Source organism: Caloenas nicobarica, chromosome 18 (assembly GCF_036013445.1).
Source record: "Caloenas nicobarica isolate bCalNic1 chromosome 18, bCalNic1.hap1, whole genome shotgun sequence".
NCBI lineage: Eukaryota > Metazoa > Chordata > Aves > Columbiformes > Columbidae > Caloenas > Caloenas nicobarica.
Window position 1 is genome coordinate 209824 of NC_088262.1, and position 26657 is coordinate 236480.

Sequence of the window (26657 nt, forward strand, 5' to 3'; positions counted from 1 at the left end):
ATAAATGTGCATGGTCTCATCTAAGCAAAACTTGAGGATACTGGTTTAGTAACAGGAGCTCCTCAAGAATTACTTATAGCCTATATCCTCTCAATGTTCTTGTGGCTGTTACTTGAAAAGCAGAAGGTTGTTTTGTTTTCGTGGGCTTTTGGGGTTTTTCTGCCCTGTAACCCATTACGTAGCTGGCTGCTGAATACAGTGTGCCAAAAATAAAAACCTTATTAGTGCTGGTACTACTTGTTTCTCAGTAGCCTGTCAGATGGACACAGGTAGAACAACAGTATCATAGTACAAAATCAAATCCTGCGGTTCCTTGTTCTGAGAAGACAAGGACAGAGGCAAAATCCTTCACACCTAAGTGAAACTGAAGTGGGGATCTCTCGCTATCGGAGACTCGTGCTCCATCCTCCCTTTCGGCTAGCTGCTCACAGGCTTCTCTGCACCATGCTGGTGTTAATCTCGAGGCTGAAAAGCAGAGTCCTTTGGTCCTATAAAGTTATTTAGGCTCACAAACTTACATTATACCTTAAATCTGCACTATAGCCTTAATAGTAAGAATAAGAATGTATGGCACATGGCCCACGTAGCACTAAAGCTATTATTTTCCTTTTCTATTCTACGACCTTCCTGAGGGGAAAGAAATATGTGTCTCTTGCCAAAGCTGAAAAAGCGCACGAACTGGTGTCTTTAAACAGCGCTGCCGGACAGCGGCGCCCGCCGGGGCAGCGCGGCCGCCGCGGGGCGCTCCGCGGCCGCCCGGACTCTTCCACGCGCGGCCCCTGCTGGCAGCGCCGCGGTTTCCGGAGGGGGCGGCGCGCAGCTGCACTGCGGGGCCGGCCGGAGGGAGATGGCGGTGGCACCGTCCGGCCGGCGCGCTGCCCTGCCTCGCCGTCGCGCCCGCCTCCGGGCCTCAGGCGGCGGCTGCGAGCCCGGGAGCGGCGGCGCGGGGCGGCAGCTGCCGCAGCGCTGCCCGGGCGGGCGGGCGGGCGATGCCGAAGCTGCGCGGAGAGGCCTTCTGGAGGGAGACGCTGCGGAGCGCCCACTACGTGGTGGCGCCCATGGTGGACCAGAGCGAGCTGGCCTGGAGGCTGCTGAGCCGCCGCCACGGTGCCCAGCTCTGCTACACGCCGATGCTGCACGCCCAGGTCTTCCTCAGGGACGCCAACTACCGCCGCGAGAACCTGTACGGCGAGGCCTGTCCCGAGGACCGCCCGCTCATCGTGCAGGTGAGCGCCGGGAAGCGCCGCCGGCCCGGCCCGCGCTCCCGGTCCGCCGGGCGGCGGGAGGAGCTGCCCGGGTCCGCCGGGCCCGGGGCGCCCGGGGCGAGTCAGCGCGGCCAGACGCGCCCTGGTCCTCCAGCCCGTGTGTGCTGACAAATCCACATGAGTTCAGGATAGTCAATCTCACCCAGATTTCATATGGCATGACAACATCTCATTTTTTTCACCTGAATACCACTAGCACTACTTAGCTCGCGAGGATACGTGTGCTTTTCTGTTTATGCCCCATCTAGCAAAGAGGGCTTGGTGCCTTAGCCAAGGGGGCCTGGAGCACTAGACTTCCCCCGGGGTTTCAGTCCTCTGCACCTCACAGATGGCAGCTGCTCTTCTAGAGTCAAGGATTGTTCCAGGTCTGATACCACTCGGGGAGTATCATGGGGTTTTGAGTAGTTCTGTGAAACCGTGAGCTCAGCGCTTAGCTCTGGAGAAAGGATGCAAGGAAGACAGAACACACTGCTATATTTAAGACAGACCATTTGACCAACAGTCCAATGTGTCTCTTTCACACTCTGCACTGATGTGAATTCATTTTAGAGGCAGTGCTGCTTATTGATATCTACAAAATTTGAATTATCTCAAGACCCAGAGACACCACAGGTAACTTTTCTTCTGCACCATCTTTATATATTAAAATGCTACAGCTGTTTGTTCTATAGGGAATTTTAAGAGTTGTTCCCTCTCATTCTTGAGTGCTACATGTAAAATATTCTACAAATATTTATTTGTCTCTTGATTGCTCATCTTTCTCATTTTGTCATTTGAAGGCTAGGTATCTTTAGCTGGTGTCACCGTTTTTGTTGGGTTTTTTTTGAGAAATGGTTTGCTGTTATTAACTGTGCATATTATGCCTGTTTTCTGTAGCAAGCAGTTGCTTCATAACTATGTCATAACATGTCATCAGTACTTGAGGAAAACTATTGCCTGATAATTCCAGTTTTGTCTTTCTCAGTTCTGTGCCAATGACCCTGAAGTGTTTGTCCAAGCAGCGCTGTTGGCTCAGGATTATTGTGACGCCATAGACCTAAATTTGGGTTGCCCCCAGATGATTGCAAAGAGAGGTACGTGCAAATCTGAACCCTGGATAAACAGAGAAATGGCATGTTTCAAATGTGAATGCTGGCAGTAAAACATCCAGAGGACCAGATTAAGCCTTGGTGTGGGGGGTGGCTGCAGTACTGCCCAAGTCAGACTTGGTTACACCCACTTTAACAGTTAATGCTTTGTAGTATCTAAAGGAAAAATTCGATATACTAACAATTGATTCCAACATCTCTTGAGTGACAGTCTTGCGTCTAGAATATCCTTCAGGAAAAGTATGTTTAGCAAGAGCTTGATTTTCTTTCTGATTTCCGTTGCTCAAACACCCTAATTTTGCAAAACTGCATTTAAAATTATATCATGCAGCCACTTAGCATCTTCTGTTTCTTCGATACTTGCACAGAGTTTATTCACATTAGCATAGAAGAGGATAACACCCGCTGAATCCCTTAAAGATATTGGAAAGATAACTGTTTGAAAAACAGAACCAGTGTTTGGAAATTTTGGATCAGTTAGGATGTTGAGGAAAGGTTTGTTCAGTAACTACCCATTCCTTTTCTAAAATGTCTTTCAAAGACTAATAAGATCAGTGGTGTACAGGGGTAAGGTTTTATCCTGAAGGGAATTTTTAAACACCTGATATAAACCCCTGAAAGTTGGACTTCGAGCTGCCAGTGTCAACATACCAGCCTTAGGGAACAGCAGTGAAAGCTGGGTGTTGGGATTCACTGTTTATTCTGTAAATCTAGAGCAGCACGGGGAACAGAATGATCCAACTCTTCCAGTCTGGGCAGGACAGAGCAAATCTGTTTCTGCCAGTGAGGCATGTGAGTGTCTGAGCTTTGTATGTAAGTGCTTACAAAAGCCGAATACTTTGGAAACTTGCTCTTCTATACAAGTCTGTCATATAATATTTTATTATAGGTCACTATGGAGCATTTCTGCAGGAGGAGTGGGATCTTCTTCAGAGAATGAGTAAGTCTTTAGAGAGGCTTCACTTCGAGAGGGAATGGGACGAACCCATCATTGAGCTGAGGTTTAGGGATTTTGGGGGAAAGAAGGTGCAGCATGTTTCTTTGGGGAGGGTTGTGTTTGGGTGGGTTGCTGGTGGTGCTTTTTACTTTTTACTGTATTCCAGTGGCACCCTCAAGATACTTGGTGGTGTCACACTACAGACTTGTGCTCGATCTGCTAAAAGACTTCAGTATCTGAAACAAATTTTAGGTGAAAGTGAATCAATCAGGTCCCAATCTAATGATGGCTTAGTGGCTCTCCAACTCTAGAAAGAGCAGAACTTCCAGTGCCTTAGTTTTTCACTCTGAAGTTCTCAGGTGACAGGAGTTGTGTTTCTGCCACAGTTGCCGTTTTCTGGTCAGCTCAGCGTAGTCTGTCCACACCACAGCAAGTGATGCCTCTCTTCTCCAAATTTGTGTAGGGTGTTTGCAGACTATCGGTAGCATTTCTGAACAGTATCATACTTTTTTAAGAAATCCCTTCTGAACTGGTATAAAAAGCTAGGTTTTGGTCATTGTGTAGAGTTGGGAAGGTGCCCTCACCCCATTTCTAATTAAGTGTCTGCACCGTGAAGTTAGAGAACGTTACTTCTGTTTGCATTCCCTGTGGTCCAGAGAGTCTTGGATGGAGTTTGGCACAAAGACACTGCTGAGAACCTGGAAACATAGACAGTGCTTCCCTGCCCAGCATGTAATGTGGCAGTTAGGGCACTTTTATTGGGAGTGAAAGATGCAAATCAGAACAGCTGCAAGGTGAGAAGAGAACCCAGGTCATCTAGTTGGGCGAGAACCTGGGCTAATAAGAGAATTGTCTTATTGGGCTGTTGTATAAAAGTGAGCAAAGCTTCCGTTTCCTCCTTCTCCCCCCAGCCTTCTTTAAAATGATGGAGTACTATTTTCTGCTTGCACCTGTATACACCTTGAGTGCTCCTGTGAAAGGGTGATAGGAAGTACCTAACATTAGAGCTTCGAGGATTTGGATTAGAAGAAAAAAGGTGACTTCCTACATTATACGTCCAAGCTCTGGAAGAGAATTTCAGATGTGCCGTTGCTCAGTGTTTTCCTGTTGACTGTCTCTATTAGCTCTCTTGTTAGTAGTTTTCCAATTCCATGCACTGTGTAAAGACTATGGGAGTTCAACATGGTGTTCTAGAGTTCATCCTGACTCTGTAACCTACATTTACTACTTTATTTGGTCTACGGCTCGCCTCTGTTGATAAGCCTCTGCTTATCAGAGTACAATAGCCTGTGGTGGTAGTTAACCTGTATCAATGATTAAGATCTGAGGAGGGTGGTGCTTGAAAGTGAAGGTTTGATGCAGTGGACATGTTAGGGCTATTAAATGCTGACTATTTTATGCCTTCTTGTTAGAATGCAGATTTTGTGCTTCGTGTTTTGCTATTACTTGATTAACCTGTGCAACAAGGACTGCAGAGGACATTGCTGATTGTTTATGCTGTGAGAACTGCATAGCGTTAACTTTTCAGGCTTTTTCCATACCACACTCAGTATCAGATCTTGAGGGGAGTAGGCACTTTTCATAGCATTGTGCAGCCCACTTACCTGTCTTTTCAATCTTTCCCAGTTTTACTGGCTAACGAGAAGCTCTCTGTTCCCATCACATGCAAAATCCGCGTTTTCCCAGAAATTGACAGGACAGTGAAGTATGCACAGATGCTGGAGAAAGCTGGCTGCCAGGTAAGGAGGCAGCTGCTCCCTGTACCGCTGCACTGGACACGTTACTCTGTGTAAAGCATCTGATGACCAGATTTTGGTGTACTGTGGAGATAAATAGGCTACATTGTTTTACAGACAGAGAAAATGGGATGCAGAGAGAGTGTATATATTTGCAGTCATAGGCTGCAGGTCAATAGTATGTTTTGGAAGACATCATGACTTCAGAGTCTCTCTTGTAATCACAGCATGGCATCCCTCACTGTGGTTGAGCGTCTCGGTCTAACAGTGCTGCAGGAGGCTGTGTGAACGCATGAGATCACGGGGCTGTAGAAAAAAACGGTATCAAAGAAGAAATAGGCAGCCTTCTAGGATTTAACCCATTAAATTGGAAGAGACGGTCCGTAGTTAGAGCCAGTACTGACAATATTCAGACCTCCTGCTGAGGAGCAAGCCACATCAATGTATCACAAATTCCAAAGCGAATCACAGATCGGAGCCAATGCAATAGGAAATCTCTAGGTTCTCCCAAGATACAATCTTGTCATGCTGTGGAATAGCATGCCGTGCCGTGGTAGGTGAGCTGCCGATATCTTTCTGTGATACCCAAGTCCCCGTACTGTTGAAATAGCAGTGGGAATTCAGTGGCATCTGTGAAGTTTATGAGGTGAAAGGAAATTTTCGTCAGTGGATTTGTTCTGGTGGTTCTTATACATGAAAAGTAAACATAACTTTGTGTTCTAGCTGCTGACTGTGCATGGCCGCACTAAAGAACAGAAGGGACCGCTCGCTGGCGTGGCATCTTGGGAGCACATTCAAGCTGTGAGGTCAGTAAGCAGTACCAGTGTTAGCGGATTTCTGCTAATACGCTCTGAAGGTAGATTTTAAGTGGAGCGTGCAGTAGCATTGAAGAGCAAACAAATTTGTGGATGGGAGAAGAATTTCTGGGTTGACTCTAATTCTCAGTTTTATGCATCTATTTTATCCACTGGTGTAGAAAAGCTGTAAGCATTCCTGTATTTGCAAATGGAAACATCCAGTGTCTCAGTGATGTGGAAGAATGTATCCGTAAGACAGGAGTACATGGTGTCATGAGCGCAGGTAAAGAAAACGAACTTTTACTCACAATAGATGAGAATATGAACTGTTTCTTACTCTCTTAGCAGCCCCGTATACATTTATTAAAGGCTTATGTGAGACTCGGTGAGCAGCTTTGACTGAAAGCTGAGTGGTCGCGCTTGCTCCCTTTATACTGGCGATCTCTTACCAGGACTATGAATCACTTAAAATTTGTAAGAATTGTAGTACCATCAAGTGGACAGCTCAGGTCTAATTGCTTGACAAAGGCGTATGGGACTCTTGTTGTCCTTGAATATTTTCTTGACAGCTGTTTATCAATGGAATGGTTTTTGAATGGATCCTGATGTAGTAAGTGCATCTGCTGATTAATATTCCTGCAGATGGTGCATGTTGGGTTGGGACAAGAAAGAACTGGCATAACTTCCTACAGGAGGAGCTAGGATAGACATCAGAAAAAGCTTCCAATCATTCACACAGTTAAAGCAATGAAATACATTTTCTGAGAGGTTGTAGAATCTTATTTTTAGAAAACGCTGTTCGACAAAAGGCTTGTGAAGCTAATAGAGAAAAGTACAGTGAGAAGCAGTATCTGTAAACTTAGGCCAGACGAATGTGAATACAGACAGTGGAATACACACATTATCTAAGTGTTTAACCACTGGACAACAAAAGCAGTGATTTCTCTATTTATTACCTTTTTTTTCCTGTCTTTTTGTCAAGATTGGATGCCTTTTGCAAGAATATGCTTCAATTAGGTATGAGCTACTTGGCTCAATTAAGAATTGTACAGTGAAATTTAGTATCCTGAGGTCAGGGTAGAGTTTTATGGACTCTGTTATTCCTCTTTGTGAGTACATGGCTGATGTGTCTGTGACTGACCGGGTAGAACCACAGCAGAGCTGATCAAGCTCCGGAGCCTAGATTTTGTTTTCTGTTTCAATCCTGAAATGAAAACTTGAGTATTTCTTTTAATTCCCTAGAAGGTAATCTTCATAACCCAGCTTTGTTTGAGGGCCGAAACCCATTGGTGTGGGAGATGGCTGAGGAGTATCTGGAGATAGTGCAGAAGCACCCTTGTCCCTTGTCCTATGTTAGGGCTCATCTCTTCAAGCTCTGGCATCACACGTGAGTATCTCCACAGATCTCTTAATGTTTTCAGGGCTCATCCTGCTTAGCAAGTGTCTGGCTTTTCTGGACGAGGTTTTTTTGGCCAGAATTAGCCTGCTGCAGGGTTTTCTTTCCTGGACCTGGCTGTAGAGAATGTGGACTGAGGCCTTTACCCTTCACTGCATATCTGGGAAACAGGGCACAGGGAATGAAGAAGTTACAAGATAGGCCAGGGTGTGAGCTCACAGCTCGTCAGCTGCCGTGTGCTAATTGCCCTTATGCACACGCGCTTTATGGCAACCATGAGTTAACTACTTGTTCGTTGTGAGGCAAGCTGTCTTGCATTTATTGTGGAGTAAGAGCACAGCAACAGCAGTTACTGAGGAGCAGCTGATGCCCTGTATGTTCATGTTAGCTTATCCCAAAGAACCTTGGTTGTGTGCTCAGTATTTATTTGTAGGAGAGGAACAGGTATGCGTGCTTTTCTCTGGATTACAAGAAAGAAGATAAGCTTCTCCCAAAGGCATGTGCAGCAAGAAAAATCGATAAAAACCTTTTTCTAAAGACATTTTAGTTGATCTCCTCAGTCTAGCAATAATGCATAAATATGACTTGGTGTTTGGGATTTTCCTCAGGCTTCAAGTTTACCAGCAACTGCGTGAAGAATTAGCAAAAGTGAAGACTCTAGAGGGCATTGTAGATGTCAACAGGGAGCTGAAACTACGATGCCAGGTACCAAGATGGGCCCTAATTTCCCAGAAAAACATTCTCCGCACTTGGTGGGAAGTTACTGTGTATGTCATAGAGTTGATGGCTGTTGCCATTTCACTGAACTTCGTGTCTTACCAACCTTGATATCGGTAGTTCACTACAGTAGCAGCCCCTTAAACCTGAAAACTATTACATGGGATAAAGTTGATTTAGGAGTTACAAATCTGCTTCAATTCCTCTTAGAAGTTGTTCTTTGCCTATATTTAACTGTCAGTAGCTATTAGTTTAAATTCCAATTTGTGGTTTCATGGGGTTTGAAGCATGATTTATTTAATGAGATCTCCAGGAAAACTGACTGTAACTCTGTGCTGCAGGAGGAAATAGCTAATCAGAAAGAAGGAGAAAAGCCAAAAGAAGGGTTGCCCTTTTTCCACTGGATCTGTCAGCCATACATCAGGCCAGGGTGAGTTATCTGTTCTAACTCGGAGAGGAACCCATGCGCCTTTCCCGCCCATACTGTCAGTGCAGAGCTCTCCACTTCTGTTCTAGGAGCTTACATTCATTTGAAAATACGTGAAGACTTTGGATTATTATTATTCTGGTTTGTTTTTCTCCAGGTTATTGCTTTGTTCAAGGAGATGTTGCTCATTGTGTGCATCCTCTCCTTTAGATCATCTTCAGATTTCTCTCTCTGGAAAGTAAAAACCAAGAATTCCACTGCAGTTCAGAAAGAGAACCTTATGTGCAGCAGATGTGCTACCTGACAGCACCTTATTATTATATGTAACAAATGTTGCTGGTAACTGCCACAGTAGCAAAGATGGGAATTAATTGTATTCTATAAAGGATGCTTGTGTTGTGTGGACAAGCTTTCCAGATAGCTTATTTCCCTTTTGTTGTGAAAACTGGGCTGAAGAAGAGACCGAGCATGTCAGGATTAATACTTAAGTAAATACTTAAATAAAACCTGAGAATAACAGATTAACAGGTGCCTAACTCATTTAATTTGCCAACTTTCGTTGACTTCCCAACCAATGTATCTGACAGTGTGTCTGTTATTAACAGCCAACGTTAAAAAAAACAAATCAGGTTTTTCTATTCCATTTCTAAGGGCAAGGACACTTCCTTGTAATTTAGCCATGATAGAAAGGTTTACAGTTTACCCAGATTTCTGTAAACCAGAATAGCGAGGAGGGAACGCCTTCCCTTCAGCCAGCTCATGATGATATTCACTGTTTCAGGCCAAAGGAGAGATGCAGGAAGAATGGAGCCAGTGGGACTGAAAAAGGTGTACGAGGGAAACGTGCTCTGGAAGAGGAGGAAGATGGAAATTCTGAACTTCTGTCAAAGAATAAGCAAAAAAAGAAGTTAAGAAATCCAAATAAAAGCTTTGATCCATCTTTAAAACGTGAGTTCTATTTATTGACATAAATGCATGGAAAGTTGATGATGATACATTTGATCTAAATTGTGACTATTTATTTTTCTTGTTTATGTAGTTGTAGAAACTTCTTTAAAAAGAAAGGGGGGGTGTTTGGAAATTTCAATAATAGGCAATGTGATTCAAATTATGTTCATTAGTAAACAAGGATCAAAGAAGTAGGTCACTGATCCACTATAAGCATCTTTTTTATGATCAAACTGCTGTACAAACCAAATTGGAGCCATCACTAGTATTTGAAATTAGAATTTCACATGCATTTCAAGCAGATGTCCTCCTCTTTTACACTTGAGTAGTAACATTTTCTGTGTTGGGTTTTTTGGGTTTTTTTTTTTAACCTTAGAGGCACTTAAAAAGTCAAAGTATATTGACCTTTGCACTGTTCTTTGAGGTACTGTATTTTTAGTTCAAAAGGAGTCTCTCTCTCTCTCTCGCTGGCTAGAAAAAGCACCAAGCTTTGTCTGAGCCTGAGTGTGATGATTTTTTTTTTTTCATTTGCTTCTTTTACATAAAAATACCATTGCTGAAATCAGGTCTCTTCCTCCCTCTTTTCCAGCCAAATATGCAAAATGTGATCAGTGTGGAAACCCTAAGGTAAGTCAGTGCCACTGTCCATTAAAGCAGTTCCATTAACTGGAAATTAAGCGACCATGTAGTGGTCAACAGCTCAATGTGCAGATGGAGAGCTGTGACGAGGGGCGTCCCTCAGGGATCCGTACTGGGACCAGTGCTGTTTAATATTTCCATCAGTGACAGGGACTGGGATCGAGTGCATATCAGGCACTGTGTTTCACACGATGCTTTTGCAGAGAACTATAGAAAGCTCGCCTGCAACAAATGTCATAACGCTTTTTCCAAGGAGCTTATGGCATTTGCCTGCTTGTGTTGTATAACTCAGGCTGCCCAGCAGATACTGATGTTGCAGAGGTTGAGCGCAGAATTATTTTGTTTTTTGTTCTCGCTGGGGCTCCACCCCCCACAAACATAAACTCTGTAATCTTTGTTACACTGAGGTCTGATTGCCCAATAGAGCATTCAGGCTTTTTTCCAAAGGTCGGAATGTGCAGAGCTGTATTGTTGTTGCTTATTATAACAAACAATAATCATTTTATTTTCACTGATACAAGCTTCTTTACACCCCATCCCAACCCAGGGCAATAAATGTGTGTTTAACATGTGCCGAGGATGCTGTAAGAAACGAGCGTTCAAAGAGACAGCAGACTGTCCAGGTAAGTGCTGTCCTTGCAAGTCATTGAGCAAATGTCTCATCTGCCATGTATATTAATTACTTTAACCTTTGCTTTATGCAGTGTGGGGGGAAGTGTGTCAAAATCTATGTACATAGCTATCTAAAGTTTTATAGTACAATTTTAAAAGCCTGCTCTACCTTCTATGTATGGTATTTCTTATGCTTCCAAAGCCTTGGGATGCCTCATTTCCATGCTATGAGGACCCATTCTTTATAAGAAAGGAGCTGTTTTGTTTATCATCTCATTTCAGGTTTTTTTTGTTTGTTCACCCCCCAACCCGTCCTTGCTTCTTCAGGTCATGGATTACTCTTTAAGACCAAATATGAAAAATCCCTTTCATGGCAAAATAGTCAAAGAATAATTCAAACCCCAGAGATCAGTCGGAGGGGAGATGACATCGGGGGGAGCGCTGTACTGCAGGAGGCTGGTGACAGTGCGGTGTGACGCTTTGAAAATGAATTGTTACAGAGCTCCTGCCAGGCCTCTGCTTCCCTGGGCCAAAGAATCAGCTGTCTCCAGCTCAGCGTCAGCTGTGTGAACTTGTTCCACACGTTTATTTTTTCTGGAAAAGTTTTATTTAAGTAAAAAGCTGCTTACTCAGGGAATTATCCTGCATTTGAAATAAAAAGGATGCAATTATATTTCTTGTGCTCTCTTTTAAAGACTGAAAACGCTGCCATCACACTCTGCCTCTTGTGTGTTCATTAACCCTTCATGTCTTGTTTTTAGCAATGTCAGTGACCTTCACCAATAGAAAATGTGTCACATTTATCTGAGTTTCAGTGGGCCATATTTTCAATGCAAAAAGGAATCTAGCAGTACGTTACACAAATTTTAAATAAAATAGATCATTTAGCCTCTGTGCGGGACATAGTATAGCTGTTCTGAACACAAGGGGAAGGACAGGAGCCAGGAGGGAGACTTTTACTGTTTCCTTGATGCTTCATCTGCCTGACATTTATTTTTCTAGAATCACAACACTAGAGATTCTTCCTCTGCCTGTCAGAGTCTGTCAAATACTCAATTTTGGAAGTTTTGCTGGGTCCGAAAGGAAATGATCAGGAAACCCAGCACCCAGAATACCAGATCTGCATAAAGCTCTAGCAAAGTGTCTTCTCGGCACATAAAAGTCCTTGCCTTGGAAAAGAAAATATTACTGAACAGTAATAAACCAAAAAACAAGGTCAGAAAACAAATGCAGCACCATGCATTTCAGAAAACAGAGACGACCCTTCCCTGCCTCACCCTCAGTCAAAAGAGGGGTTCAAGACTTTTTTGTTTTTAATGACAGAAACACAGCACTTTCAGGAATCTGGAGGTAACAGCATGCCTGATTATTTTATAAACCATTTTTAACTACTTTTTTTTTTTTTTTTAATTTCTCAACAACTCTGTCCTGCTTGTGTGTGTGTGTTCATGCATGCACACACACACACACACACATATATATATATATATGCGCCACCTTGAGCCCTGGCAAGATCAGTTTCTATTTCCTAACCTGCATTACAAATTATGTTGTAGTTTACAGTCATGTGTTCATACATGGGCTGGAACACTATGCAGAAAAAAATACACTCAACTACTAGTAGCTGTTGACTTAAGCCATGGAGAAACATTCTCATTCAAAGCATTAATAACGAGAGCCCACAAGCAAACTGAACAGATCACTCACGAGAGCACCCTACGTGAAGCACAGGCCTTGTCTTACCCTTATTTCAATCACCTTTGCACTCAATTTTGTCTATTCTGTGTTCAAATTTCCCATGCTGTTTCTTCAGGCACCTTCCCTTATCACACAATCACATGCATCTTAATCTCTTCAGACATTTGTCTATATCTCAGCCAGCTTTTATCTTGCTGTTCCCCTTCATTCACACCAAGTTCTCTGGAGGGACCACAAGAGATAAGAACCTCCTGTCCGTTTGGGAGGCTGACATTAAATGCTGCCTAACATTTAGTTGTGGCTTTCTGCAGACTATGACAATAGAAGTAGTTCAAACCCTCCTACCCTTCCCATTTCATTTGCTTGTTACTCGAATAAAATATTTTCCATTTTATTCTGGGAATAGCATCTTCCAAACTTAGTCAGCCTGTCAACCAAGACTCTCAGCAGCTTTCGTAATTTCTGGCTAACCTTCTATTCAAATCACATTGACACTAAGCTGGGCAGGTGTTATTCTAGCTTGCCTCATGAATTGGAACTAGCACAGAAACTGAGGGGGAGGGAAAGGGTGCGGCATTTACCAAATAGTCCAGTGATCACTGTGGGAGAACCAAGGTTAAAAAAGCTTCTCTGCCTTAGTTAAAGATAGGAACTTGAAATTACATGGCCCACCTCCTGTGGAAATAGTCCACTTCTTCCCTCGCACAGGCACACACTTTGAAGCTGTCAAGTATTCTGAGTTCCCGGTCTGTTCGAAAAGCGCCCCCCTTCTAATAAAAAGCTAAATGTTAATTATGATGGAATTTCAAACTGCTTACCTGACCTCCTCCTGTTTACACAGTTTCCCCAAAACATCAGAAAGCTCAGCCATTCTCCTGCTCACTGTGCCAGAGAAAATTTACAGTCAGAAAAGGTGTTTGCATGAGAAATATCCATTGTTACAACACTGTAGTGAACTGGGGTTATGTGAGCGATCCAGCTTGTCTCCTCAGCCACGCAGTGGGATTTTAGAACACATCTCTCACAGGTACAATCTCACCACAGAATCGCCAGGGTGAAGAAAGGATCAAGCTGGCTTTAGGGAAGGGCCTAATACCTGAGAATCCCAAATGGACACATTTCTACACAGAATTAGGATTTAAGGCATATTCATCCCCACCCCCAAGGCATTTCACAATAGGTAATGCAGACAGATGGACGCGTGTCCTGTTGACTCTGTCCCGTGACACGCAGGATGCTGCGGTGTTCCTAATGCGCGGCTGCAAGGCTGTTTGGTTTGGCACCGCAACACAGAACTCCCCTTGTGCATCTAACCGCACATCACCACGCTAATGGAAAAAAGAAGTTGCAACCTGAACTTTGAACAGACATTCTAGAAGATTATAACCTTGCAGTTAATAAGGTGAAGATGACCTGTGTATCAACGTCATAATAAACAATGCTTGTGAATTAGGAGGCACTATTACAACACGAGTAAAGCTGAGCCATTTACTATCCATGCTGAACACATCTGCACCTACACACTAACTGGGGATTGATTTCAGGCGAGGCAATATACTAATTATCCTATTTATCTCTAATCAAATAATTGCAGCCTGCCAGCTCAGCAAGGTAATGTCCTATTTTGTTTCTGTTTCACAGGCCCTCAAGATGATACATACTATTCACTTTTGATGGGAGTTGAAGGAGAAAAAGGCAGCGCTCTGCATGTAGAATGATGATAAAAATGATCCTCAGCCTTAAGGTTTGAGGGAGATTGGATTCTTGTATCTGAATCCACTTTCAGAGGCACACAAGAGAAAGTAGTAGTAGTTCACCTGACAAAAAGAAAGCAAACTGCCTTTATTTGGCAAACGGCTTATGAGATATCAGAGAATTTAAAAGAAAAAAGGACAAAAAGTAGTACATCAAAACAAAGATTGAAAACCCTGGCTCTCGGCATGTATTTACAGGGTACAAACTTTATGTACACATAGACTTCACAGTTACATAAGCTACAGACACATGGATTGTAATAGTCAAAGCTATAGCTGCAGAGCATTAGAGAACTGAACAGTGGTGCCTGTGGGATCAAGGACAACAGGATTACCTAGCTGATCTACCATGCAAGACAGATTTTCAGCTCTTGCCACTTTAATTCTTGTTTGAATTAGACCATCTGCTGCTACCCTTCAGTCTGTAGCTTGTAGTAAGCCTACTGAAGCAGAAGCTTGAATTATTTATTTGCTGTCAAGAAACTCTCTTACTTGCATTATGAATTTGCCAAACTTCTAGCTACTGAATCTCATACATTTCTCTTAGAGGCTGACGTACCCTCTTAGCTAGTTTTATGTTCCCTGTCTAATTAATTCAGCCTGATCAGGCTATCCTGTGAGATAATCTGAAGCTGCATTGCTCTATCAGACTGTATGAAATATTGAATGGAATTCACAGATCCACAGGAATGCAGAAGCCAAAATAAAATCAGTTGAAGTACACAGCTCATTTGCAAAGCAGAGGGTAATTCGCCCTGTTCCCTAACAGCATCGGAGATAAGCCACAGTCAGTTCCATACCAGTTTGGTGTTTCTCAGCCTGCTGCAAATTCACAGCTGATGGACTACTGAAAAAACAAAATGCTCACTTGTATTAGTCACAAGGAGGTGGCACAAGAGCGCTGTCCTGTGGAGCACACTGCTCCACCATTATCATCTGCTTCATATAAAAAGGAAGATGATGGCATAAGAACCTCAAATAGCCAAATTAAGATGGCTGAGACTTTACTCTTAAAGAAAAAAAGTAAATAAATAAATAGTCAGTGCTTGACCAGCACTTTCTACCTATGCATGACGGGTCTTTATCAGAAGCATGGTTGCTATTTCCTCATTTGTTTTTTTGAAAGTTTATATTAAACTGCTTGTATCAGGAATGATACATTATTCAGCGGCAGTTTTGGGAGAGGGCAGACCAATGCCGAAATTCCAGCTGAGTCAGTTCACACTGACGCCCTTCGGGCAGAGCCCCAGAAACGCGCACGGATCGGCCGGGGGCACGGGGCTCACCAACTGCCGCTCCTCCTCATCCACAGCAGCCCCTCGGCTGACACGCTGCACTGGCCACCGCACGAGGGCTGAGACGTCCCCTTTACAGACCATCCTCAACGAACTGCTGCAACACAGACCACCACTCTAGACAAGTTAACTACCAATCGCCCTCATCACTCCAACACAAATCTCATAACAGCAGTTTCAACATTACCACTAAAATTAGTTGTGCTAATTAAAACTGCCTTCACCAAGAGAACCAGGCTGTTTCCTACTGCTTTTCCTTTATCCCTCGCTATCCGTGTGCAAATGCAGACCAGGAATTTTGCTGTTACAATGTTCCTTCGAATTGCACTTTCTTCAGAGTCTGTCCAAGCTACATCTCCAACCAGATCAGAAAGCAAAATACAATGGCTTATAAAACATCAAGCTTAGCAAAAAAATCAATGGCTTGATATCAAAATACCTAAAATCCAACTTTAACACAAACCACCAAGTACTCAGAAGCTTTTTAATCCTGCTGTTTAATGCACTAGATATAACAATTTATTTATTTAAAAAAAAAAAAAAAGCATTAACACATTAACATCTGTACTCAGTTGCCAGACCAGTCAGGGCTGGATCAAAATTCTTAGCTTGCCTTATGGATTAGATGAAGGCAAGGCTGCAGTGACTTCAGAAAATTCAGTGCAGATCATCTCTGATTAACAGAGAACACGCACATACGTAGGCTGCCACCTTTAATCCCTTTATAAAAGGAAAAGCAGAATAAATGCACCTCGAGAGTGGGCACCTAGATTGGCTGCTTTCAGCTCTTCCACAGGATGTGGGTGGTATTTTATGGCATTTATCCACACTACCAGAGGCAACTGTTGCACTTGTTGGGAAACCATCACACTGGACAAGCAGCAATATTTGCATGAAATAGAGATTTACTGCTATGGTAACACTGGACCCCAAAGCCAGGTCATGCACAAGTGTGAAACACATCAGGAAACAAGTCTTTGAAAACAGAAATCAGACAGAAAGAACCTGGATCCAGACAAACATAACATCCTAAAATAAAGCGCTGTGACTGAATGCATGGAAGTGGTGCCATGTTTTCTGGTGTAGGTGAAAAACCATTAAGAGTTTCTCAATATAAATCTCCTCTCCCATCAGAACTCTAGATCTGTAACTGAGAGCAATGCACCTGTAAGTTTATCTGGAAAAAACCCCAGAAAGTTCAGCATAGCTCAGAATCAAGGCAATACTTTTAGGCCAGTGAAATACATCTTAGATCATGCCTGTCCATTCAACTTAACACTAATTTTGCAGCTTTGAAACAAGAAAACTAATAGCAGCTGGAAAACTCACAATTCAGCATCTGTATGAATAACCTGACAACTCTTTATGGAGTGGTGAAAGAAGGAGAATGGAGGAAGATGTTCTACCAAAACTGAAATGATGCCCATTGCAGGGATGCTGTTTTTAGAAATAATTTCTTTTCAAGCAGTATTGAAGTTATTTGAATATTCATATTATCCACCATCAGCCCTGACCCTCTCAATCCAAGCAAGAAGTGAGGGAGACAAGGACAGTTCGTGAAGCTCAGCAGTTAGTGGGTGAGACACGGCACAGTCCTGGAGGGACCGTTTCTTTTGGTACTGCGTGAAGTTTTTCACATGTTGGTGCTCATCCTGGACTGGCTGTTAGCTGGAGTGAGCTCCCCTTGACTACCTTCTCTCGGAGGAGACTGCAACAAGACCAAAACACATCCTAGTTAGTGATGTGTAAATATCCTGCAGAGTGCCTCTTGAGAGACCAAATGAAGCACAGGCGAAACACAGCAGGATAACAGCGGTGGGGAGAGCATACCCCCAACTCATAAATAACGATGGCTTTGCAAAAGCTTTGTGTTTGCAACTTCTATCCTCACAGTTCACAAGAACTGTTCCTGAAAAAGTCAAACCAGAACTTTTAAGCCACTCTTCTTTACTACGTACAAGGTACTGCTGGCCCCAGAAGTTGAATCCTGTCTGGTATGTAGTTATCACAGAGATTAACATACTATAGAATTCAATATGTTCTGTGGCAGATGGCCTGTCCTCCCTAAGGGCGTTCTTTTGGAACTGTGTCCTGGTAGGAATACTACAAGCAATTCCTCCATTTTTTTACTTTCTCTACTAAAAAAAATTACCTCAAACAATCTTTCTTCTGTGAAGATGAAATATAGGTGTATTAAGAACCAGTCGGAACAACTTACTTAGAATTAACCCAAGCATATAAACTTCAAAAGATATTCTGCATTGTACAAGCAGGTCAACGTATGGGCTAGAAATGCTTGTTCCTTATATATTTGGTGTTTACTATTGTAAGAATCTGTCCAACCATAAGCACAACAAATCCATTTCCCTCCAGAATTGTCAATTCACCAACTTGTATAGTTTCAGTTAAAAAAAAAAAAAACAAAACTAAAAATCTTAACACTGTCTGAAAGTCCACAGTTAACATGTCCATACCTTGACATGTATCTGGTTGCGCAGCACTGCAGCTCGCAGGATCATAGCTTTGGCACGTCGCTGAAACTCTTTGCCCATTAGTAAAGACTTCTCAAAAGTTGTGCTGCGCTGATCTACATCTCGAGCATACAGAATCTGTAACCAATACAGAGAACTGTACACAAGCGCTGTGACAGGGTTCCACAGCAGAACAAAGCTAAGGTATCATGGAGTGTTGGGTGATCAGCCCTACTGAAAACACCAGTCACAACAAAAGAATGCAACTTCCAAGTGTCCCAGGAATGGAGAGTTTCTAATCTTACTACAGTGGCTCAGACACACTCACCTTACTGTGCGAATCTATTCTGGCATTGATCAGTCCCTCCAGGATCAGCTGAGTAAGTTCATCTTCCAGAGCAGCCACTGTGGTATTAAAAGCAGTAGCCATCTTGCGCATATCTGCCGACACATAGGGGCTGAAGTACTAGGAAGAATAAAATATTCAGTTGCCAAATGAAAAAACATGGGAAAAGCAATCACAAACAGATGGCCTATCTCGCTGTTCATCCACCTCTCAGGATTAGAGGAACAATTACCTGGATAAGGGCTCGATTTCGAATCTGGGTATAAAGTGTCCTGACATGAGGTGCGAGGTACATATCCAGCAGCAGGTTGTCCTGTGCGAAAAAACACATCAGAAGCTGAGAAGCAGCCTGGAAAAATATACTATTCCTATGTTCTGAAACATATCTGTATATATATTTAAACCTTCAGGATATTACGCTACAGCAAGACAATACCGTAAAACAAGAATGAATAAAAGAACTAGCAATAAATTTTTAAAAAATATCATTTCTCCTCACCCTATACAGCTAAACTACTCCGAATTTCCATTCACATCAAGAGACAGAAAACACAGAAAAGCTGAACACTCTTAGTAGCTACTTTTAACAGTCACTGCTTCTCACAAAAGGCTGGGCAAAGGGAACTTTTAGGGTCCATTCTGCACTGCTCCCCTGCAACTCACCTTCATCTCATCCAGCATCTTCAGGCATGAGGCATATTTAGATTCATAAAACTTGAAGATGATGTCACGAACTTGTGGCTCCAGCTCCAAAAACAATTTGAAGGAGCTACAGATAAAGATGGCAGTGATCACACACTGGAACGTACCACTAAATACCCCACAACCCCATCACTCCAAGTCGCAAGGTCACAAACTGTTGCTGTCATTCGAAGATTCCAAGAATTTACTCTCTAACAGACCAAAGAGCCCATTTTCAGCAGGGCTGGGAGCCTGGAACACAGCGAGATGCAGCACAGCATCGGAGCTATGGTGGAGGAAGCCAAGAGACGTTTGACAAACCAAGCAGTAGAAGTGTTTTTCCACACAAAACAAAAAAATGAGTGGGAATAGGTCAAAATCAGGATACACCACCAGAAAACACAGGCCATAGTGCTGTTCTTGCCAGATTTGTGTTCCCTGTCGAAGCACAACCTTCACCAGGCAGAGCACATCTCATGAAAATAACCTAAGTGTGGGAGATCTTTGGGATGTGCGCTCTGTCTCAGCACTCCCCCAATTCTCCATCACAGATTTCCCAACCTTGGGATCTCACCCTATGAATGAGCCAATTAAAGTCAGAGTAACAACCCTTTTTCCACATCAGTTTAAAATTAGTGCTTCCATACGCTTAGCTGACAGAAATTCATTATCATTGTAATTCAATCTATGACATGCAAATATCAATTTTCTTCCAAAGACTGTCATTCTCTTAACCTTGTAAATGTCACAGTTAAATCGCACTGCAAGTTCCATTAACAATTATTAAATTGTATTAATATGATTAAAATACACCAGAACAAGTGGCAAGATGAAGGCAAATTATCTCACAGCTGCCTTCTGTGGGCCTCTATCCCTGTGATTTAATATCTGACACGGACCACTGATGGAGACAGAAAATCGGGCTAAGTAGATGCTGGATTTGACCTGGGTTGGAAACTTCCATCATACCATGAAAATTTCAGCTGTGATTAACCACTGTGTTTTAGACAGTGAAACGTCACTTAATGCTAAAGCCAAACTAAGGCTCAGTGATTCCCTCTCTCCTGTAAGAGGAAGCTATTACTGCAGCCAGAATCCACTCTCAGCCGAAGTCCCATGTCCCAGGAGATGTCCAGTACATACAAACTGCTCTCGAGGCATCACTTACCTGCTGGAGATAACATTTCGTTGCAGTTCTTGGCGGTCAAAGGTAGCAAGGGCACAGAGACCACCGTACACAGCCACACTGCTAGGAGATAACAGCTGGAGAGAGAGAGAGCTGTCACTGACTACTGCCATGGCACGAGGGCAGAATTCAGTAATCTGCCCCAGGTCTTTCCTTCACAGTGACAAGATTAATCCTTGTCAGATGCAGCGGAACCACTCAGCGTGCTCTGAGGAATTCACCCAGAGCCTGAGGAGCGACTGCCCACTGCTAAAAGAGCAGAGACCCATTCCAACAACCAGACTTTTGATTGAGCTACACGGATACACCAATCTCACAGTAATTGCTGTTTGATATAGAGTAGATCATGTAGAGAAACCAAAACCAGAGATTTAAACAAACAAAAACAACAAACAAAAAAACCCCAAACAAATCCAAAAAAACCCCCACCACATGGTTCACAGCACCACCAAACTATACAGGAGTGCTGTGGGAATAACTATAATATCTGAATTTTAAAACCTAATACTTAGAAGAATTGCATCCCCTCCAAGACCTGCACACAGCTCCCTCTTGGTCCTCACCTCGGGGAAATCACAGTGATCAAATGATGCCAACAAGAAACACTTTGCTGCCTGTTTGTACTTCCGAGCAGCTAGTTCAGCCAAGCCTAGGAACCAGAAAAAGTTAGTCCTTCGTTTATGGTAGCATACAAATGAGGAGAAACTGCAAAACCTGAGGAGTAGGACAGGCCCTCACATGGTTGCTAGTGCCCTCACTACTGAAGTGAAACAAGACTCTCAGTCTCTAGCATCCCTTGCACTACGTTGACTCACTGGCATCCTCTCTGAAGAAACTCAGGGAGAAGAAAGAAATGGCAAAAACAAGTCAGCAGTCTCATCAGTTTCATTAAATTTTGTGTTTCTGGTGAGATAATACAAAGTCTGTCAAATCTGAGAGAAAAAATAAACCAGGCACACACTGCTGTCAAAAAGCCCTACGGACAGCTAACAGATGTGCAGACAATACAGGAAGCTGAAGGATTTGCTCACCTGCTGCACATTTCAGTTTGGTGAGAATTGCTTGTGTCTGGCTGTCTCTTTCTCCTCTTTGCTGAAGGATAAGAAAAAGCAGTAGTGAGCAAACACTATGAAAACCATTTTGATTACAACTGTCCTTGAGATATGTCATCCTAATAACTAACTTGCAAATCTCAATAGGAAGATAACTTCACCTTATTTATCTTGGGATATATGGCAAGAACTGAGGATGGGAAGTCTCTCTGTTTTTACCATGAGACAGATTTCCTACACACATATCACTGGAGAAAAGCAAAAGTGAATCTCAAAATAAACAGTATAGCGGCCAAGGAAGCTGGATTAGAGGAAGAACAGATTGTAATATGAAGGGAGTCTTACAGGGAGCAAGTTGTAAAGGGTGAATGGAAGGGATCATTTTACAAATTGTGGAGACAGCAAACAACAAGAAAACTCATGCAAGTTAAAAAGCAGGACCTTACTTCTGCAATTTCTGGTGTAGACTCAGCCTTGCTTACATAGCTCAGAACATGAGACCAATTCTGGAGGTAGACACTGACCTGTGGAGAGTCAGAAATGGTGTAGAACAGGTACGGATAAATGGTGTTACCCAGATAAGCAGTATCATTGCAGACATGAAAGGTAACCAGAGCAAAGTACAGGTGGACTTTACAGCAAACATTAGAGGGACACCAAGTACCGTTTCCTAAAAACCTTCCTACCTTGATGACATTAAGACACATGTTGATAACATGTTTAGCACTGGTGCAGTAATCACGGGCTCGTGAGTAACACTTGAGAGCGTTGCTGAGGTCCCCACAGTCAAGGTAATGATCGCCTAAGTCATCATGGCCTCTCCTGCAGCACAGGAATTAAAATAGCAATGAACTGTGTGCTGAGAAAGGGACACAGTCAGTTTGTTCTCAACACGCTGACCTAAGGCACCGAATGCAGTTGACATCCTGTGTTAGGTGCCTGGAGGAGCAAAATGCTCTTCCCTGCTCCAGCAGGGCCTGTATCTCACCTGATACTCTCCTTGATGGAGTTCCCTTTGTAATTTTTCAGATCTGTGTCGAGTTTCTCCAGTTTAAGAAGAGCTTTTTTGCGTGTAGCTTCAACCCAAGCTGTGTCAAGAGGAGGGGGCTCAATTCCACTGTCAGGGACAGCATCAGGTGTATTCTGCAGTTCTCTGAAAGAGTTTGAATGGAGCTGTTATGCTGCAAACTTTTCAAAACAGAGAGGTCTGCTAAATATCTGTCACCGTCACCCTAAGGAACAGTACTGCATACACAAAACAGACCAAAGAGAAAACAAGGGAAAAAGAAAAAGACTGCTAAGATTTCCAGTGAAAGCAATGAATACACTGTCACACATACATGGTAAAGACTCCCAGGGCAAAATAGACTAGAAAGCAACAAATACGCATAGCAACAAAAATAATGCAAAGACAGGAAGCGTGGATGGATAAGAGAATTATCAAAGGCAACCCTTAACAGCAAGCCTGATGTTAGGAAAAAACAAACAAACACGCCAAGCCCCAAACCAAGGCAAACAGATAAGGTTTTAATTTATGAACACAAGAGCATCTAGAAGAGGCTTCATCTTCATAATCTACCTAAGGAAAGACAAGTGTGTTCACCGAGATTTGAAGCAATCGCAAGGACTAAACTCTCCTCAATATCTACCTATAGCCTTTCAAAGCACTAAGACTTTAGAATGAGATAATATCTTCCGTGTTTAATCTTGTAAAAAAGCCTGACACCTTAGGCCTGAACATGCACTTTTCGCTGCTGTCAGATTCTACAGGCAAAGACAAGTTGCACAAGGAACATGCTGGTATTGCGTGCAAAGTGCCCCACTTTGGCACATCAGTCTTAACTTGGCCAAAAAAGCTCCCCACGGTCCCATGACCTCTCAGTACCTGGTGGCCTCAGACAACTTTCTGTGGATCTCTTCATACACATCAACATTGAAAGTTCTCTGGACAAACGACAGTGCCATCTTGAGAGCTTCCACACGCAGCTGTGGACAGTGATCAGCAATAAACTGCAGCCGCTCAATTCGCATCAGACCGCTGTAGCTGGACGCATACTGCTCCAAATCCTGCAAACAAAAAGGGGAATTATGGTCCTTCACATCAGTTATGGTGAAAAGAAAATCACTCATTTTTGTTGAACACTTAGATACTGTAGTAATAACAAAGACATAAAGGTCACAACATAATTGCTTCACCACTCTAGCTTTGGAACAGAATTGAAATGCAATGAAATCAAACAAGGTATCAGGTCATAAGCTAAAAACTAAACCAAAACAAAAGAGATGGCTGTGCAGTAAACAGTGAATAACCATGTGACAACGGTTATAAGGCACAGGGACGAGAGGAACAAATTAAAGCTTCAGAGGCTATGGAAGATCCAAAGCTTTCTAACTGTATGCTTTATTTTGCAGTATTGATGTTGCTTTAACTTTTTCCAATTAACATTTTTGTTCTCTCCTGCAACACCTATCTCTCACTGTTATAGAGCTGATACATAAAAATTGGCTAAAATCTAAAACCATTAACTAGAAATCGAAGAAACTTATAAGCAAATAAAGCCTTTTATAACTCTACAGCTCTGTCGATTTTAGCCAGTCTCCAGATGATCAATGAAATAATTCTATCCTAATTATATACTTAAAGCACCTGAGCCTTGCTCCTCAAAGAACAAGACTCAAAATAAGAGACTGAAGTCTCTGTAAGAAATCAGAGAGGTACTAGTGTATTTCAGAATGGAAAAGGTGTCAAGCAGGCAGCAAGTCACAAACCAGCAATTCTTCCTCCATCCCAGAAGGTGCAGCAGGTCAGTGTGTGACAAGGAGCTACACAAGAGGTCACCACTGTTCTTACTCCACCTTGCCTTGAAGAGAATCTATTAATCTTTAAATAACAATTTGACAATGACTAAAATGAGGAAGTTTTTTTAAAAACCTTAAAGAGTGAGGCCATGCCCAAGAAATGTCAACTCAACCACCACATACCAGAGTGGGGTTCTCCACCACATAGTTGATATCAGGTGCATTTTGCTGATCTTCTTGTGGATCTACGTCAATCTGCATGGGCTCTACTGCACCCTAGAATAGGAAAACGAGGTCAAAAGTAACTTGTTACATTTAAGCAGGAAACAACCACGTGATTCAATCTATTAAGAACTTGCTTAAATACATACTAAATTTTAAAAATTGAAAAACACCCCTCGGTCTTTAGACACATTTAAGATTTTTCTCTAGCAACACCATTACTCAGCACGATGCTTTGGCTAAAGTGAGCAGTACTAGGGCTCAGCACTCGCACAGAGCTCTTTATTTTGTTTGGTAGATTACCAAGAAAGAAAGTGAAGGGGTGAATAAATCTGATTCTCCAAAGTATCTTGGGTATGCACATTAAATTCCAAATGACATTCCATTAATCTTCCTGGAGCAAGAGTAGGCACTAACACTCGGCTCAAGAAGCTCCAGAAGTTAAAAAGTACCCAAAAAGCTCACCAGAACCTTTCAAAGCTGCTTTAATGCCCAAAAGTAATTTTTCTTTTTTCTTTTTTTTTTTTTTTTTTGGGGGGGGGGGTGGGAAGATGACAACTGTTACACTTTTTAAAAGTATTAAAAAATGTAAAGAACTGAATGCAGAATGGCAATTCCACCTTTTCTAACACATACTGGGGAAAGAATTATTTGCACTGCAAAAATTTACCATCTGTTGAACTATCCTACTGTAGTTATGAGTCCAACTGTTTAGGTAGATTCTCTTTTGCAGGAAAAAACAGAATTTTATTCTCCCAGTATATTTTGCACTGCTTTGAACCACATGTGGAATCGTACCAGGATACAGTGACCTCGGTACAGCTGCATTGAGACAATACCTGCGCATGTTCCCATTTAAGCCCAATTTATTATGCAGCCCCACAAACAAAACTGGTATGCTATCAAAAAATTATTTTCTTCCTCCTAGTCAAAAGCGTGCTGAATATTCCCCCTTGCTATTACTGATTTAAGCTCAGGAAAACCAAGCTGAATGCCTTCTTATAAAATCCTGAATATGTCCAGTTATTACCATAAATAACACCTGACTGGGGGTAAATTGCATGAGTGGACTTAAGACCAAATGCCAACCACCTCACCCTCCACCAACACTACATTACTTCCATGCTTTTCTTGATTTTGCTGTCTGTTAAGAAATCAAAAATAGAGGGATTTCTGTGTTGGTTTGGTGGTGGGTTTTTTTTGTGAGAAATAGTCAGATCCAGATTTCCTAACTCTAAAAACTGGATGCATCTTGTATCCGCCCACAGTCTGTTTATTCTTTGTCACAGACTGGCATGAACCAAATATGCACATATCTCAATGCTGATGTGATATCTCCCAAAATCTGAGATAAAAGCAAGTAAACCATACAAAAGTTTGTTTTGTAGTTTGCAATTCTCTGCGTGAAGGGGAGGGCAGGTGCGAAGGAGAGTTTGATTGTCCAGACCACCGCTCAGGAAAACTCTGCATAAAACCATTTAAGTCGCCATATATCGAGACCACTACTTTTTCCATTTTTATCTACCTTATCTCTTTTCTTATATCATAAACGCTAAGTGCCAGTGTTGCTTTTTTTAGGGTGTTTGCCCACCATAGCAAAAATCTGATATGGACTCCTTAGAAATCAGCATTACAGAAACCAACAGTAACTTCAGCGGGTGGAACAGAATTATTTGCGCCCTGCTGCGCTGCTTGGTACTCTGCATTTCCCTGTTAACTCCCAGACAAGGAAAAACACAAGTGGGGTGGAAGGCTCACTAGGACATGCAAACTCAGACATTTTCAAGCTACATTTTTATTTTGGAAGGAAGATGCAAGGTTTACTTAAGAACTACTCCTAAAGCAAACAAAATAATGCTCGCTCCCTGTTGCAAGGTACCTCACAAAGCCTCACACAAGCTGCACTGCAGCCGGGGTCCGCCGCTGCGCTCGGGAGGCAGAGGATGAGCTGCGGCGGGCGGGGGTGCGGGACAGACCTGCCACTGCGGAGCTCCCCGCACCCTGCCCTGACCTCCCAGCCCCGCCCCGACACAGCGCTGGCTGCCGTTAACGGGCACAGGGACCGGCCGGCGCGGTGACCGAGGCCCAGCCCCGCACCGCCCCCCGCGCTGCGGCCGCTCCGCACCCGTCCCCGCTGCCCGGGCCCCGCCAACAGCGCGACAACCCCGCGAGGGGCCGGAGGGCGCCGGGCCGGGCTGTGTCCGCTCCCCGCGACACGGCCGGAGCCGGCGGGGGACGAGCGGGCCCGGGCCCGTTGGAGAGCGGCTCCTCCTCCCGCCAGGCAGCGGCGGGCGCGCAGCCCACGGGAAGGCCGCGCCGCACCGCGCCGCCCGGCGGCCGCAGCGGGGCCGGGCTGGGCCCCGGCAGGGCTGAGCCGCGTGCCGGACACCGCGCAGGAGGCCGCCGAGCGCGGCGGGGCGGCCCGGGCGGGACGGGACGGCGGGAGCGCGGCTGCCCCGTACCTGCAGGTTAAAGACCTGGACGGGCAGCGGCATCTTCCCCTGGCGGCGCCACTTCCGGCTGACCCCGCGCCTCTCCCTCCGGCTCGGCTGCCACTTCCGGGTCGCGCGGCGCCGCCGGACCGCATCCGA

The 26657-nt window shown here is 43.6% G+C and overlaps 2 protein-coding genes across 5 annotated transcripts; one reads left to right on the forward strand and one right to left on the reverse strand.

Moving 5' to 3' along the window:
• Nucleotides 1-838: 838 nt before the first annotated feature.
• Nucleotides 839-11038, forward strand: DUS1L (dihydrouridine synthase 1 like). 2 transcript variants are annotated; one of them, XM_065648124.1, is made up of 14 exons: nucleotides 839-1226; nucleotides 1815-1877; nucleotides 2230-2338; nucleotides 3243-3293; nucleotides 4917-5029; nucleotides 5750-5832; nucleotides 6003-6106; nucleotides 7066-7210; nucleotides 7828-7924; nucleotides 8278-8366; nucleotides 9145-9311; nucleotides 9901-9938; nucleotides 10498-10573; nucleotides 10890-11038. In XM_065648124.1, exons 1-14 carry the CDS (start codon nucleotides 990-992, stop codon nucleotides 11036-11038), a joined length of 1521 nt encoding a protein of 506 aa, XP_065504196.1. In that variant the 5' UTR covers nucleotides 839-989. The 2 variants fall into 2 exon arrangements, with proteins under 2 accessions (XP_065504196.1, XP_065504197.1); XM_065648125.1 differs by lacking the exon at nucleotides 1815-1877.
• Nucleotides 8885-26646, reverse strand: GPS1 (G protein pathway suppressor 1). 3 transcript variants are annotated; one of them, XM_065648129.1, is made up of 15 exons: nucleotides 26529-26646; nucleotides 24028-24120; nucleotides 22931-23112; nucleotides 22034-22198; nucleotides 21732-21867; nucleotides 21492-21569; nucleotides 21025-21085; nucleotides 20557-20642; nucleotides 19976-20070; nucleotides 18790-18895; nucleotides 18359-18439; nucleotides 18109-18246; nucleotides 17784-17918; nucleotides 13079-13142; nucleotides 8885-9244 (listed from the first exon to the last, which is right to left on the reverse strand). In XM_065648129.1, the coding sequence occupies exons 1-14, from the start codon at nucleotides 26559-26561 to the stop codon at nucleotides 13140-13142; spliced, it is 1392 nt and encodes a 463-aa protein (XP_065504201.1). In that variant the 5' UTR covers nucleotides 26562-26646; the 3' UTR covers nucleotides 8885-9244; nucleotides 13079-13139. The 3 variants fall into 3 exon arrangements, with proteins under 3 accessions (XP_065504201.1, XP_065504199.1, XP_065504200.1); XM_065648127.1 differs by having other exon boundaries at nucleotides 13079-17017; XM_065648128.1 differs by having other exon boundaries at nucleotides 8885-13142.
• Between the last annotated feature and the right edge of the window lie 11 nt (nucleotides 26647-26657).

Bases quoted from the DNA above. Each gene is read 5' to 3' on its own strand.
- DUS1L (XM_065648124.1), top strand. From the start codon at position 990: ATGCCGAAGCTGCGCGGAGAGGCCTTCTGGAGGGAGACGCTGCGGAGC. The intron at 5,030-5,749 runs GTAAGGAGGCAG...TTTGTGTTCTAG, and splicing joins TGGAGAAAGCTGGCTGCCAG to CTGCTGACTGTGCATGGCCG. The intron at 5,833-6,002 runs GTCAGTAAGCAG...CCACTGGTGTAG, and splicing joins GAGCACATTCAAGCTGTGAG to AAAAGCTGTAAGCATTCCTG.
- GPS1 (XM_065648127.1), bottom strand. From the start codon at position 26,561: ATGCCGCTGCCCGTCCAGGTCTTTAACCTGCAG. The intron at 20,643-21,024 runs GTGAGCAAATCC...TCTGGTTCCTAG, and splicing joins CAAACTGAAATGTGCAGCAG to GCTTGGCTGAACTAGCTGCT. The intron at 18,247-18,358 runs GTAATTGTTCCT...TATTCTTCCTAG, and splicing joins GAAATCGAGCCCTTATCCAG to TACTTCAGCCCCTATGTGTC.